The sequence below is a fragment of the Arachis duranensis genome, chromosome 5 (genome assembly GCF_000817695.3).
Source record: "Arachis duranensis cultivar V14167 chromosome 5, aradu.V14167.gnm2.J7QH, whole genome shotgun sequence".
NCBI classification, from domain to species: Eukaryota; Viridiplantae; Streptophyta; class Magnoliopsida; order Fabales; family Fabaceae; genus Arachis; species Arachis duranensis.
This window is the reverse complement of record NC_029776.3, coordinates 81,558,513-81,559,470: the sequence shown is the minus strand read 5'-3', so window position 1 is coordinate 81,559,470 and position 958 is coordinate 81,558,513. Positions and strand designations below refer to the sequence as shown.

The following is a 958-nucleotide window of genomic DNA, read 5'->3' as shown; positions in this document are numbered from 1 at the left end:
TTTTTTTTTTTTTTGCTTTTTTGTTCTTAGCACCGTATTAATTAAGACAAAAGAAAAGCTTATTAACAAACTAATCATTCATCAATTAAAGTGATGAAACATCAACACATACATGACAATTAGAAGAGAGCAATTGTCACACTTATTGTAACAGTTGCAAGATGTCACAAATCACAAAATACAAGACAATTAACCCTAGCTACTAGATCACATTTATTATTATTATATTATTCTTCAACATCAACATACACTACCACTAGCAGCATATGGTGATCATTTGATTCATGCAACAATAGAGTAGTGTTCGTCAACAACACCAGCATCTTCAAACACAAGTTCATAAGCATCTTTATCCGTGAGAATCAAACGCCTTCCATGCTTATCATCGTACCTCCCAATATCATAACACAAACCAGGTGGTGCAGTTATACTGGGACAAAACATAAGCTTGTAACTGAATGTTCCAACTTTCTCAATCTTAAAACTACCATCAATGATTATCTTCCCAGGATGATTTTCAGCACCACCAATAGCTACATATGGTGCCGGCAAATCATCAATAACCACCCATTTTGAAGATTCAGCGCAACCGGGTTTGTAGTCAAACGAAATATCAAGTGGGGTTCCGGTGAAGATTATGCCGGGGCCTATGTCTTGCTTAATAGCAAACTTCACCGGAAGACCCTTTATAACCTCCGAATAATCTTGCAGGACGGTAACCGGACAGATTTGGTTACCAGTCCTGCCGAATTTGACTCCACCTCCAGCTGCGCCAAAAATATTTGGCATAATGTAGAATCTTCCGCCAGGAAAAATTGCGTTGCCGTCTGTGTCCACCACTTGTTCTGCTCCCATGATTAATGGCAGCAGAGTGGTGCTCAAGGCAAAGAGGGCAAGCAATGCAAGCTTCATGGGATTTTTTTTTTTTAAATTTCTTGAGCTATTAATTGAAAATATT

The 958-nt window shown here is 38.1% G+C and overlaps 1 protein-coding gene across 1 annotated transcript; it reads right to left on the bottom strand.

The window, feature by feature from the left end:
• Window positions 1–59: 59 nt before the first annotated feature.
• Window positions 60–958, bottom strand: LOC107489780 (kunitz-type trypsin inhibitor-like 2 protein). Its single transcript, XM_016110539.3, has one exon. The coding sequence runs from the start codon at window positions 910–912 to the stop codon at window positions 283–285; it is 630 nt and encodes a 209-aa protein (XP_015966025.1). The 5' UTR covers window positions 913–958; the 3' UTR covers window positions 60–282.

Excerpts from the sequence above, each read along its gene's own strand:
- LOC107489780 (XM_016110539.3), bottom strand. The coding sequence starts at position 912 with ATGAAGCTTGCATTGCTTGCCCTCTTTGCCTTGAGCACCACTCTGCTG.